Source organism: Cryptomeria japonica, chromosome 3, assembly GCF_030272615.1.
Source record: "Cryptomeria japonica chromosome 3, Sugi_1.0, whole genome shotgun sequence".
Lineage (NCBI taxonomy): Eukaryota > Viridiplantae > Streptophyta > Pinopsida > Cupressales > Cupressaceae > Cryptomeria > Cryptomeria japonica.
This window is the reverse complement of record NC_081407.1, coordinates 936,852,575-936,867,542: the sequence shown is the minus strand read 5'-3', so window position 1 is coordinate 936,867,542 and position 14,968 is coordinate 936,852,575. Positions and strand designations below refer to the sequence as shown.

The 14,968-nt window shown below is 41.4% G+C and overlaps 1 protein-coding gene across 2 annotated transcripts in view; it reads left to right on the top strand.

Annotated features, from left to right (window-relative positions):
* LOC131072938 (protein RETARDED ROOT GROWTH, mitochondrial) overlaps positions 1 to 14,968 on the top strand; it is a 147,268-nt gene that overhangs the window by 46,819 nt on the left and 85,481 nt on the right. Inside the window, exon 3 of one of the 2 annotated variants that reach the window (XM_058009242.2) lies at positions 5,361 to 5,523. In XM_058009242.2, the coding sequence (XP_057865225.2) occupies positions 5,361 to 5,523 (163 nt within the window). Of the gene's footprint in view, positions 1 to 5,357; positions 5,524 to 14,968 lie in introns of both variants that reach the window. The other variant, XM_058009241.2, reaches the window with a different exon arrangement.

Genomic DNA, 14,968 nt, shown 5'->3' with positions numbered 1-14,968 from the left:
ACATTTGTCATTAATGATTATCAGGTGGTTGCTCTACTATTAGGGCTTTACACCCTGTTATTATCTTGAAAGTTTCCTTGTTCATTTCATTGGAATTTCATTAACTAGTGGACATGGGGTTTTGAAAGCATTAGGGACAGTTTGACACAGCTGAGCAGGTGACTTCCTGAAATTGTGTTGCAGTGGCAACAAGCCCTCTGCTCACCGTTTGTTCTCTCAACATCATCAGCTGATTTTCCATTCTACAAATGGTTTCCTCCTGGTTTCTCATGGTTGCTTTCTATTGTTAGAAATCAGGCTTGGTTTTGGCCTTAGCTGCTAAGGTCCTGCAAAAGAATCCTTTTGTGTTTCCAGGATTTTGAATTTCTCCATTATTATATTGAAAGATAGACCATTTTCCTCAATCTCATCATCTATTTTATCACGCCCACATTTGTACGCCTATCCATATTTCTCTCAGTAATAAAAACACCTATCACATTAGGGGAAGTAAAGGCATCAAGGTGTAGCATCGTAAATTGTATCCCTATACAATTTTGTCCTCACCTAGACCTCACTTCAGTGTTCTGACCTTTTGTGCCTTAACCCTGTTTTGATTCTATTCGCAGAACCCTAAATTCAGCATTTTCAGTACCTTTTTGGGGCTCTGTCCAAATTTCAGCCTTGATGTTTAGGACGGGGACGCCCTGGGCGCCCTTGTCCTCCCAAAAGGGGCCCAGATTTTGGACCCCTCAATAGTCATATTTTGGAGGCGGAAAAACTTTCTCCATGTTAGCTTGCTTTGAAATTTCAAAGCATTCATGATGGCATCCATGATCTGAGACATTACGAAGACATTCCACATGATCAATGAAAAGGAATAGAAGAATTAATACTTAAAGTGATTGCTTGCTCAGGTTTAATAACTTTTAGTTATAGAAGAATTAGTTAGCTAATTAAACAATTAAAATAATTTTGTAATTAGAGGAGACAAGAAGAAAATAATTAATTCCTTTTCATAAGATCAATTCCAAAATTCAAGTGAGCAAGCAATCACTTTTAAGTATGAAGCTAATTAAACATTTAAAATTCCTATGTAATTATAGGAGACAAGGAGAAAAGGTTTAATGTTTGGAAAGTATGTTTAATTCCTTGTTTGCATGCATAAACTTGTAAACCCTATTTTCCAACCAAAACACAAGGTAATCTTCAGTCATGAGATGGCCACGAGACTCTAGGATTTGTGTTAGTTTTCTTACACCTTTTGAAACTTTGAAGATATTTTTATAGTAAGATCACTCTTGGAGAAAGGTATTTGTAGACACCGAAAATTGTCTAATGCTTGCTAGCAACATTTTCACTGATTATTGCTCTAAATTAATTAAATAATTTTGTTATTTAATTAAGCTACCTTTATTTCTCCATTTCAAATTCAAAAAACAAAATCTCCCTCTCTTATCATGAATAAGTAATTTATTATCATTTAGATATCTAATTTTCTTCCAACTATAATTAAATAATTTTTGTTATTAATTAATTCTTTCTTATGCAAATAATTAAATAATAAATATTTAATTATTCTAATTTTCTTCCACCGTGCACATTAACTAAATAATTTTAATTATCTAATTAAATCCTTTTCTTCCACTTTCCCTATAATTAAATAATTATTTTAGCTAGCTAACATTCTCTTCTATAATTAAATATATTATTTTAGTTTATTTAATTATTCATTTTTAAAATATATTTCTTCCAATAATAAATAAGTTTGTTATTTTATTGATTTCCCACTTGCACATGAATTAAATAATTTATTTATCTAATTCTTTTCCCACTTACACTTGAATTAAATAATTTATTTAATTCTTTTCTTATGCACTTTAATTAAATAATTTTTAATTATTTAATTAATTCTTTTCCCCTTGTCTCCTATAATTACATAATTATTTTAATTGTTTAATTAGCTAACTAATTCTTCTATAACTAAATGAATCTTTTAATTTATTTATTAGTTCATTCTTCTAAACATATCTCTTCTAAAAATAAATAAGTTTTTAATTTTATTTATTTTATACTTCGATGCACTCAATTAAATAATTTTTAATTATTTAATGCTAATTAAGTCTTTACTTCCACCTCTCCAACTCACACTCACTTCGAGTTCAACAGACTAATCAATTCTCTTTACTGATCAATATTTTGTCTATCTCCATCATGCAATGAGTTAATCTTGTAAGTATCTCAATTAAATCGTCTCATCAAATCTCAACCATTGATCAACAAATCTTCTCCTCAGATCATCACCGCTGATGGATATTGGAAAATCTATAAAAGCAACCTTGATCATATATCATTCTAAAACCATAGTCTTTGAGTGTTCGTGCAATTACGTTGCCGTAGTAGTGCTACAGATTCTAAGAGCAACATACCACCATTACACGAAGGTCAAGGAGAGCAATGGAGGCCAATGTGATGCATGCTTGAGTGAGGTATAATTGTGTAATTTCCAGTTGATTCCAAGTTTGTATTCATTAATTCTCCAATTATTTTGAGGTTTTGGAATTAGTTTGAATCGTAGGGTCTTTGTGGTTGTCCTGTTTGATGATTCATTCCGCTTTGAAATTTTCACCTCATACAGTATCCTTCAAGAGTTTAATAGATTTCCTTTATTTCATTTTTTCTTCATTGGGTTTGATCGTTTATTATGCATCTATACACCATTTAGAATTGCATATATTGTTCCATTGAATTGTGAAAAATCTTTATTCATTGTATGAGCATTTGGGATGGGAAATCAAAAATTGTATTCTCTAACCTTAACCTCTTTTTATTTACAATCTTTTAAGGAAAAGATAAGTAATTAACTAGTTTGTGTTCTAGGCCAGATTAGAAGTGCATTTCTGTTAATTTTATCTACCATTCTTTCCATTATATTAAATATAACGGGTAGAAAGGCCTTTTCTGATTAGGTTCCTTTGTCTATTTGGACTATATAAACCTTATTTCAAACTCTTTAGCATTAAACCTTTGTCCAATCACCAAAAGATTGGATTGGCTGTATCATTTAAAGAGATTGAATGTGCTCCCTCCTACGAACAAATTCAGCTGCCTAGATCTCTTCTTATGATACAACACATTCAATTTGTTTTTGTTTGGAATGATACTTCCTATAGTTAAAACTATAGAAACATTGTTAAATATGTATGGGTTAAATGAAATAGTTCACCAAGTGCTTAAAGGTTCGTGGACTAGGACACATACCATAATCCATGTCTTACATCACGAAGGACACACCCAACTGTGGCCTTATTGAACTCATGGTGAGCTACCGTGCCAATAGTGAAGGTGGTAAATGTACAGCCAGTCGATCAAGTTCAAGCACATAGAGAAGAATCATCATAAGAAAGAAAGGCAACATGAAGAGAGGCAATAGAGGCAGCATTTGTTTGAAAATGAGATCAAAAGCTATTTGCATATCCAGATACAGATCTCAACCAGGGAGAGAGACACATGCTATCCACCATCAAAGTTGTTCAACAGGGACACATGCCTTGTCAACGACAATGATATTACACAAATGTGGATAAGGACACACACTATCCATCATCAAAGTTGTTTTGACAAGGACACACACTGTCAATAACAATGATCTTACAACAAATGTTGGTAGGGATGCATGCCCGCAAGCATAACTCATTCTCATGGGTTCCTAAACTTTTCCTAGTTCATTGTCTTGCCTGCCAAGCTTCTCATTGTTTTGGTTATCACAAAATCCTCTCTGTGATTCAAAGGGGAAACAATAAAAAGATCTGGAGCTTCTAAAGCAGTATAGCTAATCTCTGATTGGGAAGCTAACTAGAGATGGGTACAGGCCTCCCTATCCTCCTAATGGGTCCTCCATCCTCCATGCAAATTCGGCTTCACTTAGGTAACACAATCAATATGCATGTGAGCCATATAATACTACATAGAGCTCTCTGGCCTATTCATTGAAGGTATTGGCTGCATAATATATGGTACTTAGACCCTTCATAGAGATAGGATTCTTTCCTTTAATCAAGACAATAATCAATAATGCACTCTTACAATGAAACTCTTATTCGATTGAAAAATTAGATATCAAGCACCACTTAATGTGCACCCAAATACACATTGAATGGTAACACCAATATACACACGTTATTTCCCTTTAAACATTACACTTCATTGAAATGGTACCTTATGTATCTGCAACTATAAAAAATCTTATCAAAACCTCTCTTTTAAACACTAACAAACACTGCACTTGTGAAATGGCAAATATGGAAAAAGTAGTTGTATTATTACTGAATTGTGTTAATGCAGCAGGTTAGTGGTTGTGAGTCAAACATAGCGTATAAGTAATAATGATTTATCTTTTATAAAATCTTGGAATCCATAAAAGATTCTGAGGCAGCTCCAAAACCTTTGAGAACTGAGCTGTAACAAATGGTGTTGCAATATTCATCCACAAAACACATGATGGCACAAATGGTTTGGCTGCTAGTATATCCCAATTCCCATTTGTAGCCTTCAAACACGTTCCCTTGTGAAAATTGGCTGCATCCTCCATGTAACTAGTGCTGGTTCTTAGCCTACAAATGAATCTCAACGGACATGCACCCATCACCCTTCAGGGTCTCCTATGGCGCTAATACCATTGTTAGGTCCAAATGCTTTGATAATAAAATACTGTGATGTTTCAATTGATCAACCAAAAGGATGAATATACAAGAAGGAATATAGTTATTTGTAACTACATTATATAACCTCCCCCAACTAATTTACTATGGGAATCCTTATTATTAACCACTAACTAACATACTATTCATGAATTACTAACAATGTGATGTAATATTTCTGACACAGGCTTTGGTGCGAGTCGAAATTTTGTCAGATGGCATGCAATATGGCTGAACTTGCTATTGAACCACAGCCTGTTAATAATGTTAGAACTTTCCGAATAAAGAATAGAGAATTGCTCATGAATAACTGTACTTCATGGTTTGGGAAGGATATGTTTTCGTGATCATTGACTCTATTTCTTTGCAATATTTGAGAAAATTTTGGTATTGATTTCATTCTTCTTGTTCTCATGCTTGCAGCATTTCAAAATGACAATAAGGATCTTTTCTGGGTCTTGCTTTATATTTTCAATAATGATAGTTCATGACAATTGTGCACTTTCAGATAAGATACTTCAAATCTTCATTAAAAGGTCCACTGATCTAGTTCTAGATTTATTTAACGTTTTCATAATAGAAGTGGAAAGGCTTGAATATATTAAATTCCTTACAAAATTTATTTTGTCATAGTTTTGATGGATAGTAAATGCTTTCACACATGATATGATTATATAGCAGGGCATCGAAGGAAGCAAAGAGTCTTGGAGTAGTTTCCATTACATGGTAGTCTTTCAATATGGGTCTGTTGTGTTGTTCAACATTGCTGAGCAGGAGGAAGAAAGATACCTCGAAATTGTCAAAAAACATGCTTCAGGCTTGCTTTCTGAGACAAGAAAAGATGGTAAATACCAGTTTTCTTTGTATTCTCTAGAATAGCCTAATGTTGTTCTCATTCAGCATACACTCCATGTAATAGTGTCCAGTATGTTGCTGTGATTTCTGTTCCCTGGAGAGTACTTGTTTGCATCCTCCCCATTGTGTTACAGAAATTCTCTGGGGGGTACTGGTATGGTAAGTTTGAATGCAGACTGTTTTTGAATTGTTTAAACTGGACAACTTCCCTTGCTCTAGTTTGATAATTCTTCAACTATCTAGAATCCAAAAAGTCAGAATTTTATATGAAAATAAATTGTTGACACAAGACCAAAAGCAGGTGAATGGGAGTCAAGAGTAGTCCTGTAAACTTTAGATCATTTTGACTGTAGCATCAAATTTTCCATTGTTAGCAATAGGTTGAATTTTAACCTCAGTAAACTAGAAGTGCCATGAGCTTTCCATGGGCAGTAGTTGCATTAAAACAAATTTAAAGCAAGATATTTCTGTCCTCTGAGATGGTTTGCTAGGTCATATTTAATAATTAGTGAAGTGTCCTTCTTTCTATGTTAAATTGTTTTAAGCTGTATTTATGTAGGACATTGAGATTTCTTGGAGCTTTATTGTTGATTTTCTTAATAATTGACAAAAAAATCTGTATTGCAATTGCATAACTTTAAATGGTGAAGGGCTAGAACATGCACCATTAATTACAAAAATAATAGCTTCTGGGGTCTCCATGGCCAGAAACACCAAATGCTACTATTGTAGTGCTCATCACACTTGCTACCCCTGACTCCTGCAAAAAGAAAGTCTGTCCATAAAACAAATTATAACTCGAAACTATCATGAGAATAGCTTGAAATGTTTATATCAAATTAAATGAGAACATTTTAATGAAACCAGAAACTAACGCAACAGCAGATGAACATAGAGATCAGAAATCATAGAACTCATTAATGATTTGAGCAATGGAGAGTTGAATTCCTTTCTGCAATTCTGTGTTATAATAGGTAATGTCTTGCAAGCAGTGGTGACAGGAAGTTTGCAAGAGCAGCAGTAGCAAGCAATGAAATAGCCTTGATAAATGAGAGAAGGGTCCACCTATTTTTTGATGTTCTTTACTATTTTCACCCCTTTAATTTTTTTTTTGGACTTCTTTCAACGAGATGCGATTGCTTCCAGTCTCCCTGTTGGCCATAAACTTAGTAACTTTGTTTTGTTCCCTATAGCCAATTAGTATTTCTGAAAACTATAATTTCTTTCAATCTAGCTCTTAGCTTCCAATCTGTCTTGGAGCGATGGTTCATTCTTTTAATTATCAGTTTAGTATTTATCTATATCCCATTGCTGAACAATTCTTAGGGCTGTGTTGAGGGCATCAAATTCCACCTGATTAGTGGTACACCAGCATCTTTAGCAGAGACAAAAACTAAACTTCCCATGTTGTCCCTGTAGGATCCTCCAGCCCCGGCATGGTTTGGGTTTCCCTATTTGCACTGGCAACGTTTATTTGACCCAATCTTCTTTAGGGTGTCTCTATTTCAGAGTTTGTTTCTCTCGTTCTACACTTTTTAGCATTTCTTGAATCTTTTTCTTCGATGGGAATAACTTTAAGTCTTTGAATACTTTGGGGATAACTGTGAATACTGCTAGGGGTAAAAACGTATGTTAGTACGGATAACAATTATAAGTGTGTTATGTGTGTTTATGTTTTGCTATTGCCGAGAGGTTCCCGTCGGATAGTTGGGAGTTGGTGACGGTTGGCAACTTGGCCAACCATCGGGTCTATATATTGTTTGGTTGGAACCTCGGCAGGGGATCATGTATGGACGATTCTGGACATTGGAATAAGGATATAACTTTCTGGTCTAATTATTATCATTTGTAATTTGTGCTATGATGTATAATTGTTCTGTTCCATGAATACTTGGTACGTGCAAGAAATACTGTGTTATCTGATTATTCACCAACTATACATTTAGGACTAAACATTTTGGCGCCGTTGCCTGAACGAACCTGGAGATAACTATGGCGGCAAGCGGAAGCAATTAATGGGCCGGCCGTTTGACCAGCAATTAATTGTCGTGGACAACGACACGTACGAGGAGAGTACTGCGGAAGAGGAACAAGAGGATCAGTTGACGACATATTTGCTAGAGTTGTGGGACGTGTCGGTCACGCAGTACGTGCAGCGAGAGGCTTAGGAGAGAGCCGTCTCGGAAGGCACGGTACGTGGTGAACTCACCGTCAGCACCCCCGTCTTTGACCTCCTCGGGAGCATTCCAAGGTTACTTGCCATAAACTTGATTGCACAACAAAACCAAAGAGAAGAAACAACAAAGGAACTTCAGCGGCAACAAGGCCTCCGACGGTACGAGGAACGGAGTCGTAGGGATGAAGAGGAGAGGGAGGCCAGTCAGCGCCGTACCTCTGATACTTGATGCCCCTACGGCCGAACAAAGACAGACGTACCACTGCTACCGAAGGAGTAAACGAGGGAACTGTACGACAATCCCTCCACATAAAAGAACAGGCCAACAGGGGACGGCGACTAAGAGAGGTTGCTGACTCAAGGAGTCCAGAGAAACACAACAGAAGTCGGAGTGTGAATCGAAGTCGTAGTCGGGAGAGGCAAAAATCGTGTACGTGGAAGGTTTTGGCCGAGGTCGCCAGGAACCTACCACTTCTAGACGTAGCGGAGGAAGATCTCGCCGACTAGGCCCCACACTCGACGTCAAGTGAAGAAGACTCCTGAACCAAACCACAAAGCACCCAATCGGAATTTTCTGAACAAGGAGAGGAGGCCGTACGAGACCTGCACGAGGAAATCGCCATGATTTTTGAAGCAACGTTGTCCGGCATTAAAAACTTGTCCTTGTCAGAGGGCATCAAAATAGGAAGATCGGATCCGGAAACCCCGGGAAGGAGGGACTATAGAAGTGAAGGTGACCAAAGCCTGGTTGGCAAGGACCCAACCAGACTAGGAGCGTACGGCACCATCTGGACACATAGTACCTTCCCGACATATAGTCAATTCCAGGCACTGCATAAAACCACACAGAAAAGAACGATGGCACACACCCCGGAGAAACAAAAACTTCCAAAATTCATGGGCGACGGGTCGGAGGACCCCGTAAGGCATTGTAAGACATGCGTCACCATCTGGGAAGCAAATGGCTAGGACGACCGGGACTACTGGGTGAAGGCATTTCCAGCCACTCTGCGAGGAATAGCTATTGACTGGTACACAGACCTTGATGCTCAGCATAAAACATCCTGGAGCAATCTGAAGAAGGCCTTCGAAGAAGAATTCAAACTCCTACGAGACGACAACGAGATTGTGGCGGAAATTTACAACACCAAACAAGGAAAAAACGAAAGCATACGTGCATATAACAGACGGCTGAGGGAACTACTGAACCAAATGGAGAACCAGCCGGCAGATGGCCTCAAGAAGCGGTGGTTCGTGGAAGGATTGGTACAATCCCTGAGAAGGACAATGAAAGTAGTACCTCCGCCATCGTACGATGAAGCATACAATTGCGCCATGAATATTGAGAGTTAAAACAAAACATCTCGGGGGAAGCGACGGACCAGCGATGGTGACAGTACGGACGACGACAGCGACGGAGGATCAAAAACAGTGCAAGCACTCCGCAAAGATATGATGAGGATGATGAAGGAGTTAAAAGGTGACAAAGAAAGTGACAGGGAAGGAAAAGAACTATGGTGTACTGATTGCAAGACCGAAGGCCACACTAAAGGAGGTTGTCCCCGTAAAGTCTTCTATGACATCTGCCAAATAACGGGACATTCCACCAAGGAATGTCCGTACAACTTGAAGGCATAGAGCACACAAGTGCTCTACGCCCAACCTGACCAAACCACACCACCAGCAACACCTCCAAGGCCAACAACAAACCCTGACGCCTCACCCGGAGGGTACAGGAACAATCGGTGGGGGAACAACAGCTCCAATAATAGCACACCAAGGAGCAGAATTCAATACGACGGGAAGGGGCGACCCATGATTTAGTGCAGGCAGTGCAACGAATGGGGCCACTTTGCTCGAGAATGCCAAAACGGAGGTGATGTAGGAAGTTTGTTGTGCAGATGGTGCGGTCCAGGGAATCACGAGGACATAGATTGCCCAAAGCAAAAAGGGGTGAACATGCTCGATGTAGAGGGATCAAAGGAAGACGTACTGGCAATCACAAGGTTGCAAAACAAGAAAGCCATGTAGCCAGACCCTCGCACAGAAAAAGAAAGATTTCAGGAGGCAAGGGCAGATATCCAGCGGGCGATGGCTGGAGAGCGGAGGGCCTCGCACTTGGCCGCTGATATGCCGGTCCGACCGGAACCAGAAAAAACTATCATCAAGCAAATGTTACAAACCACAATACTCGTACGGGTGTACGACCTTCTGCAAACCATGCCACAGATAAGGATGGCTTTGACAAATATAACCATGGCCACTACCTCTCGACAGGAACACCAAACGGTGGCGGACCCATGTAGTACGGACCCAGTGAAGGAATCGGGTACGGATGCCATGAATCCTATGCTACTCGCGGTGGGCGCTGGACGGAAACCAACAGTAGTAGAGATGGATATAATGGGGCAAAAGCTTACTAACACCATTGTTGATGGCGGGTCCGGAGTCAACGTACTACCGGAGGGAACCTGGTGAAGCCTTGGCAAGCCTACTCTCTGGCCACCAACCTTCCACCTGGTCGGTGCCGACCAACACGGTATCAAACCCCTCGGCACCCTCATGGCACAAAAGGTGGTAATTGGGACGCAGCAGTTCCTCCTGGATTTTGTAGTCATCCCGCTGGAAAGGAAAGCATACAACGCTCTTCTAGGAAGGGGGTGGCTGATCAAGGCCAAAGCTAATCATAACTGGAAAAGGGATATGCTCTCAATCGAGAGTGACGGTCATAAGTATGTAATTGATCTCAGGAACCAGTCCGTCAGCGAAGAACTCGCATCATCAGACTCCGATTCAGAAGATTCCAATCGATGGGAGTGGGGCTCTGAAGGAGGCAGAGGAGGGAAAGAGCCCGACGAAGGAGTGCTGGAGTTGGACGGGTTTTCGGAGGATGGAGCCAGTTTGATGGCAGGACTTTTTCATTGGCAAATGGAGGACTATGAGGTCTTCCACCCAGAATGTCACATGCTACAAATATGTGAGTTAGGAGAATCAAGCGGGGGGATGGAGGAACAATCCTTTCCCCCAGAGTTTGGTAGATATCAAGAAGGAATGGCAAGAGTGGATGACACGCCAGCACACCAGTTTGAAAGGGATAAACCCATCAAGTATGAGGAATGAGATGTGGAGAAGATTAATCTAGGCAACGAAGCAGTACCTCAGATGATACTAGTAGGAGATGATTGGAACCCAGTACTGAAGGCGGCAGCCTTCAAGATATTTCTGGAATATAAAGATGTCTTTGCCTGGACCTACAAAGACTTGAAGGGAGTACCGCTAGAGCTGTGCGTGCATCGCATAACCTTTGTACCGAGAGCCCAACCGGTACGAAGGAGGCTGTATAGGATGAACAAAAACTATGTAGCTAGAGTCAATGAGGCGATCAACAAAATGCTAGAAGCAGGGATTATATTCAAAGTGGAGACAAGTGACTGGGTCTCCCCAGTAGTCATCTCCCTTAAAAAAGAAGCTAATCAAACAAGGATATGTGTGGACTTCAGGTACCTAAATGCAGTAACCATAAAGGATCCATTTCCGATCCCATTCACTGACAGTATCTTGGAAGAAGTCACCGGGCACGAGATGTACACATTCCTGGATGGATTCTCCGGGTACAACCAGATAAGTATCCCGGAAGAAGATAAGCTGAAGACCACATTTGTGGTGGAGGAAGGCGTGTACGCCTATAACCGCATGCCCTTCGGGCTATGCAACGCGCCCGCGACCTTCCAGTGAATAATTCTGCACATTTTTGACAAGATTTCAATAGGAAATTTTAGAGCATTCCTGGACAAGTGGTCGATTTTTAGCGATCAGGACACCCATTTGAAGGCTTTGGGAGAGTGCATGGAAAGATGTCGGAAGGCTAGGCTAGCTTTGAACCCAAAGAAGTGCAGATTTATGGTACCACAAGGGAAACTCTTGGGCCACATCGTCTGTAAGGAAGGATTGAAGACAGACCCAGACAAGATAGGAGTAATTGTCAACATGGAAAGTCCAACGAACGTAACAGGGGTGAAATCATTCCTCGGCCACGTAGGCTACTATCGGAGGTTCATCAAGGGCTTTGTGTAGGTGTTGTGGCCATTAGATAAGTTGACAAGGAAGGGAGAGCCCTTTGTATGGGGTACGGAGCAAGAAGAAGCCTTCACGGAATTAAAAGACCGACTAGTGAGTGCACCAATATTGGTATACCCAGACTGGAACAAAGAGTTTCACGTGCACGTGGACGCCTCCAACTTTGCAATTGGTGCTACCCTCGCTCAGGTGGGGGCACAAGGACTAGACCATTCCGTCTTCTTCGCAAGTCGACTCTTGTCAAAAGCAGAAAGAAACTATAGCACAACGGAACGAGAGGCACTAGGGATGGTGTATGCAGTTTAGAAGTTCCGGCACTACTTGTTGGCCACGCCGTTCACATTTTATGTGGACCACCAGACACTAATGTACCTAGTGAATAAACCAATCATCCAAGGGAGGGTAAGTTGGTGGCTATTGCTTTTACAAGAATTCACCTTCACCATTGTCGTACGGCCAGGGAAGTCCCATGTGATAGCAGATCAGCTATCAAGGATCAGATCAGGAGAACCAGCCGAGGGAGTAAACAAAGACTTTCCAGATGCACACTTGTTCCAAATTGCAATACTACCAACCTGGTATGAAAAGATAGGGCAGTACCTATCTACTTCCACATTTCCAAGTGAGATGCCCCCAGGGGAACGGAGGAAATTGGCACTAAAGAGCAAAACCTTCCAACTAATTAATGGACTTCTATACAAGATGGGTCCCGACCAAATCTTGAGGAGGTGTGTCATGGAGGAGGAAGTTTGTAGTGTACTAAAGGAGGCACACGACGGATTGGCAGGTGGACATATGGGACCAGATGCAACCGCCAGGAAAGTGCTGCTGGCAGGGCTATGGTGGCCAACTCTACACACGGACGCTCGAGAGTGGGTGATCGGATGCGACACCTGTCAACGAGCGGGAAAATCTCTCAAGAGGGATTTCATGCCTCTCTTCTCCTCGCAACCGCAAGAGCTATTCGAACAATGGGGCTTGGACTTTGTGGGACCTCTGAAACCAAGTAGCCTTCACCGGTGCAAGTACATTGTGGTTGCCACAGAATACCTCACTAAGTGGGGAGAAGCTATGGCCTTGCCCGATAACACACCTCTGAGTACGACACGATTCTTGTACAAACAAATTGTCACCAGGTACGGGATACCACTTCGAATCACTAGTGACAGAGGAGTGCACTTCGTCAATCAGGTAATCCGTACCATGACCATGGAATTTAAAATATTCCATAACCTATCCAGCCCATACTATCCTCGTGCTAATGGACAAGCAGAGGCAACCAACAAAGTGTTGGTATCAATAATCTACAAGTCATGTGGGGTAGAACAAGAGGACTGGGAGGAAAGACTACCAGCTGTGCTATGGGCCTACCGTACAATATACAAAGTCACTACCGGGCATACACCGTTTCAGCTCATGTATGAGCAGGAGGCAGTGGTACCAGCTGAGTACACCGTGCCAAGCCTTCGGGTGGGGGTAGAAAATCGATTAGGGGACACCGAAATTATGAATGCAAGGCTTGATGGGTTGGTAAAGTTGGATGAACAGAGACTGATGGCACAATGGGCGACTGAGGTGGCACAACGTCGGCGAAAGCATTGGCACGACCAACATCTGCGGAAGGCCAACTTTCGACTGGGACAGTTAGTTTTGAAGTATAATGGTCGGAACGAACTTCGACCAGGGAAGTTCAAGGTCCGTTGGCTCCCTATAAAATTAGAGAGGTTGGCAGGAACGGATCAGTGAAACTTGCGACTCTGGATAACACTCTGATTAGGGACCCCGTGAACGGTTCCAAGTTGAAAATCTATAGGGAAAGGAATAAACCTGTGATTGGAATCAACATGCTAGGATATGCCACAAGAGGACATTGGACCATTGGTCAAAACAAGGAGATCAAGGAAGACCTGGTAGTACAAGGGGAACCCTACCGGAAGAGCGACTTGTACCAAAAAGGGTGGAAGGTGTAGCAGTCCCCAGGATTCACAAACATCTCATGAATGCATACTTCGGAGACCCAGCGGTGTGGGTATGGGTGTCAGGATATTGGAAAAAACGGGTCCCATACGAAGGAGCTCAGGAGGGATACGTCGCATATGACATTGATGAAGAAGCAAAAGCTCGGAGGAAGACTGAGAACCCCCTTGAAGAGGTAGAGCCGGGGGACCTAGAGGAAGAACTCAACCTGGAAGAATATGGGGCAACCTGGAAGAATATGGGGCAACCCTAGGACCATGTTTAAAAATGGTACTGAAGACAGAGGATCTATTTGTCATCGCGTCTGGAGTAGGCGAGGTGGAAGTCGGACCTAACTCATTATATCGGGTGATTCCCAACCCTGCTGGACCATCGGAAATCGATGGAGAAAGAGTAAAATAGTACCACCAATACGGGGACCGGTACATTGACGACCGCTACAAGGGTGTGGGACTCGCACCACTGGTGGACAAAATATGGGACCTAGAATACATAGGGACCTGCTGCGCACAAGAATGCTACAAAAGACTACCACATGTGTGTACTTGGTTGCATGACTCGGAAATAAAAATAAGGACGCCCAACAATACACCGGGAGTGAAGAGGAGGAACAATGAGGAGGGAGACTCCGAACAGGAGCTAAACAAGAAATGGAAAGAGGATAAGGCGAGGAACGTCGAACCAAGGAAGGAAGGGAGGAAAGAGCAAAGTAATAGGCAAGCAAGATGGAAACAAAGGTGACAAAACTCTACAACCGAAAGGTACCTGGGCAAATTAAAGGCGAGGAAACTAATATTGAAGAAGCCGTGCCAGATGAAAGAAGCAAGACGAATGGAAAAACAAGGGGCTTGGAAGGGTGAGAGGTATTGGAAAAAAGCAAGTAAGCTCGAGTTCCAATCAGCAGGTAGGAACAAATTAAAAAACCAGGCAAGTAGAAGAAAAAATAATAGAGAAAAAGTAAGGTTGCTGAAGAAAAAATTATTTTATATTAAATTGATAAGGCATTTTTACCTAACCATAATTCTGGCAAGGAGAAAAGCTTATAAAAACCCCCATGAAGCCTCATTAGACAAAACACAGGAAGATGAACCAGAGAGCCGAACAAGGCTGGGCGTACGAAAGGAAGTCGTTCAACGTACGGATCAGTGGCATGCTGCAAGGACAGAAAAAATAGTATGAAGCACGTGTACGGACGCACTAGAGG